The sequence below is a fragment of the Gekko japonicus genome, unplaced genomic scaffold (genome assembly GCF_001447785.1).
Source record: "Gekko japonicus isolate JY-2015 unplaced genomic scaffold, Gekko_japonicus_V1.1 scaffold3210, whole genome shotgun sequence".
In the NCBI taxonomy this organism is placed as follows: domain Eukaryota; kingdom Metazoa; phylum Chordata; class Lepidosauria; order Squamata; family Gekkonidae; genus Gekko; species Gekko japonicus.
The window spans coordinates 133,335-137,235 of NW_015164297.1; the positions used below are offsets into that span (position 1 = coordinate 133,335).

The 3,901-nt window shown below is 53.1% G+C and overlaps 1 protein-coding gene across 1 annotated transcript in view; it reads right to left on the minus strand.

Moving 5' to 3' along the window:
- Positions 1 to 3,901, minus strand: part of LOC107108372 (N-acetyl-beta-glucosaminyl-glycoprotein 4-beta-N-acetylgalactosaminyltransferase 1-like) — a 45,113-nt gene that overhangs the window by 12,153 nt on the left and 29,059 nt on the right. The window contains exons 8-9 of the mRNA XM_015408796.1: positions 1,798 to 3,091; positions 711 to 1,024 (exon numbers count right to left, since the gene is read on the minus strand). Coding sequence (XP_015264282.1) covers positions 711 to 1,024; positions 1,798 to 3,091 — 1,608 coding nt within the window. The remainder of the gene's footprint in view (positions 1 to 710; positions 1,025 to 1,797; positions 3,092 to 3,901) is intronic.

Consider the following 3,901-nt stretch of genomic DNA (forward strand, 5'->3'; position numbering starts at 1 on the left):
AGAATGTGGTTGTATGATGTGACCGCTTGGTCACCAAGACTATTACCGAGCAAGAGACTCCATGCCCTTCTCATGACCTTGTACGTGGAGAAATCTCTCTGCAAGTAGCCATGACAAGAGCCTGATTCCTCATGACTGCTTTCCAGGTAGAATGAAGCAATCTTGCAGGAGGAGCCATTCTCCTGGGGATTCCCCAGACCAGAGCCTCATTCCACCCCACTGGGACGGATGTCTTGGACATGAACATTTCTCATTTCATTTTCTTATTTCATATGTTCCTAGAATGGCATAGGATACCATGATGATGCTGCAGCAACCCCCTTACTCAGCTTACGTACTAAAACAGGTTGAGGTCTCAATCGAGGCCTTTCTGGGACTTTGGGGAGATGCTTTTGCCTGGAGACGTGGAGGCAGTTTGAAAGAATGGCCGCTGCCTGTACACATCCCAGATTTGCAGGTTTTTGTATTATTTCAAAAACTGACAAAAATGTGTTTGACCAGGTGCAACACTGGAAACCGAAGACTTGTGTACACTACGGGGAAGCAAAACCTTTTCTCACGCCACTTTCAATTATCTGAAAAAACTGTAGTCTGTACCTAGCTCTGCTTAGGCCTCCCCCCCCTTTTTGCTCAGAGGGCACAAGATTAATTTCTGCTCATGGCACATCAAAGCATCCATTGGTCCTGGGGTGTGGAGAACGCTCTCTCACCTGGCACCACAAAATGTACCGTGACATCACGCCTCCAGTTAAGCTGCTGAGGCCGGCACAGGATGGGCTTTCCATACAGCAGGCTCCAGGCACTGGGCGGTGGCTGAGACTCAGTGGACGCCGTTGCCGGCCCTTCGGGGTTGACTTCGGTGCTGTCTTCTGACTTGCCCTGGTGCAGCAGGACATAGATGTACTCCGAGAGCCGCACAGTCCTCTGACCCCTCTCCATCAACTCCAGCTCCACCAGGTAGCGGTTTCCCCGGGCTGTGTCTCGCCGTTTCTCCACATTGACGATCCGCAAGAGGGTGTAGATGCTGTGGGTGAGAGAACGAGATGCTGATGGGGTCTTAGGTCTGACCGAATCCCCCTTTCCCCCCCCCGCCACTTCAGAAACCCCGCTACTTGTTTCCAAACTGGAGCAGGATCTTAAGAGACAACCTAGCGTAGACAGAAGGCCCCCAGCAGTGGTTGATGGTACTGACGAGAACCCTCTTGGGGAGGCCCTGGCCCAAAAAGCTGAATCCTCAACAGTATTCTTTGGATGCTACAATATACTATGGAAGCGGGACTTAATGCAGTCACCAGATCTCAGCTCCTACAAACATTCCCATGAGTGGAGAGGCCTTCTTCAGACCATCAGAGCTTTTATTGCCCCTCACCACCTATCCAACAGGGAAGGAACAAGGATCTTCTATTCATTCCAGGCAAGCCAGGACGACTTGATCAAAGGATACTTACGCTAAGGCTAGATAAAATGGGAACTTGGCCACTGCACTGGAACAGGAAGGCTTGTAAGCCTGATTTGCCAGAGCTGTTTTTGTGACAATTGCCCCAGGAGGGTCACCTGCTGCCCTGCCATGTTCTGGAATTAGTGACAGGCTGCAGCTGCTCAGGGAAGAATAATCTCAGTGGCATCTACTGAGTTACCCTTTGCCACCGCTTAGGGGAAAGGCTCCCAGCTATCCAGAAGTCAAGACAGGAAACCGGAAAGAGCTTTATGTGTGATCTCCTGAGGGGGAGAGTTGGTAAATGGACATCTCTCGCTCCTGCTCCTACCTAGTACGGTAGTCAACACCCCCCTTCCTACCCGCCATTCTTCTCATTGAGTTTCTCCATGTACTGGGCCACCACATCGACCACCTCACTCTCGCTCAGCTGCAGGTTTCCTGAGACATTGCACCGCAGGTCGTTCCAGTCGGAGCGCAACAGCTCGAAGTCCACGGGGCTGACACTGAACGTCCTTTGCCAGTTGATAGAGTCCTCTAGCCAGCTCTGCTGCAGCTCAGAGTTCTCATAGCTGTAGTCAGACAATTCCTCCTCCTCCACCTCCTCCTCCTGGGCCTTCTCTGGGCCCTCGGCCTCCTCCTGCTGAGACTCTGTCATCTCCGACATCCTCAGGAATGACGTCACCCTCACCCCTTCCGAAAGCACTGTCTCTGAGGAGTTGTAATCCAGGGTCACCCTTGCTGGGGTGGAAACGTCAAAGTTTTCTTTGCTGAACAGCCCTTCAGCAGGTACGCTCAACACACTAGGCTGAACGTTGTGCTTCATCTTGGTCTTGGAGATCTCTTGATCGTACAGCTGCTCCCATTTCCTGTTGGCCCTCTCTTTCTTCCTTTTGGAAGAATCGGTTTCCCTGGAAATGTTGCCCATGAGCCAAGGTGTCCTACGACCAGGGATACTGTGGAATTTGTTGGAGGGAGCAGGTCGACGTTGAGGGCTCCTGGAGTTCAACTGCACCTTCCTTGGAGGCTTGGGATAGAGGAAAACTCCGGGGAAAGTATCTTTTTGAGGTGGGGCTTTCTTTTTGCCAGGCTGCAGCCGGGTCACATACACTTTCTCTGGGGGTTTCTTGTTCTCCTTCGTGGGCTGTTTTTCCTCCTTGGGGCTCTGCTGTTTGGCCTTCCCAGAGAAGAAGGACACAGGGAGGTGAGGATGGAGGTTGAGGGAGCTGCCCGACTTTGGCTGTGGCAACATTCCCATCTCACCCGCCTTCTGTCCATTCTCCACATTCTCCTCGTTCTGTGCCCAGCTGAGAGACCGCCGACGGAGAACGCCTTGCTCTCCTAAGGCCGCTGCATTATCATAGGCATGGGAGCCCTTAGACGACGTCACGGGACTCAGGCTGGGCCCACTCTGTGTCCCTGTGGTGACTGGCTGTCCTATTAGGGCTCCCTCTTCATGAAACCTCTTCTGCTTCTGATGGAAGGCATAGTAGCCCACGCCACCCCCATACTCCTTTGTGGTCACGGGTCTCTCCTGTCTCTGGGGCTCAGGGAACATACGAGGATCCAGCGTAGTGGGGCTCCTGTCCTTGGTGTCAGGAAGTGGGTCAGTGGGCTCAGGGCTGTCAGCGCCTTCCTCCTCCTCTTCAAGGAAATCTGAGGAAACAACCATCAGCAAAGCACATGAAGTCTCTAAAGCGGCCTAAAGAACTCTGTGGGGAGGAATGTGGGCAAAGGAGAATATGGGCAGGTGTGTAGAGGCTGGTGCGGCTGAGAAGGAGAAGAGCTGGGGTTGCCGGAGCAGAAAGCAGGAGAAAGGGATACAGGGTGAGTACGGGACATTGGTAGGCAGAGCCTCAGCTTCCTACCACACCTGGGGGCGGCAGCTGTCATTGGCACTGCCGTGACTGCAAGCCAAGGTGCAGGTGGATGAACCAATTCAGGGTGATTTTGTGCTGAGAGATACAGGATAGCGGATAGCATATTTGAGTGGGATGGGGAAGACCCCCTGAAGCTTATGAGGTGACCTGAGACTAGTCACACAAGCTGATTTTCCCACAGGGTAGAGTCCTAAGCAGGGGTCATTTCCTACAGGAGCGCACAGGAGTGGAGCTCCGGCAGTAAAGAGCCCAGGGGGCGGGCAATGTTCCCTCTAAGCTGTGGAGTCTTGTGAGCAAAACTTCTACTTTGTGAGCTACTGGCATTAAAGTTGTGAGTGAGCCATTTGGCTACTGTATAAATTAGTTTGCTCTGGAGCCCTCCTTCCTGAGCTGAGACAAAAATGTGTGAGCGGGAGGCTAAAAAACTGTGAGCTAGCTCACACTAACTCAGCTGAGAGGGAACACTGGCGGGCACATGCAACAAGCCCCACCTCCTGCTCCCAGCAGCCCTCAGTCAGAGCAAGAAGCAGCCAGGTAAGCTGCAGAGCCTCCCGCACCCCACGCCCGCTGCGCACAAACAGTTCAC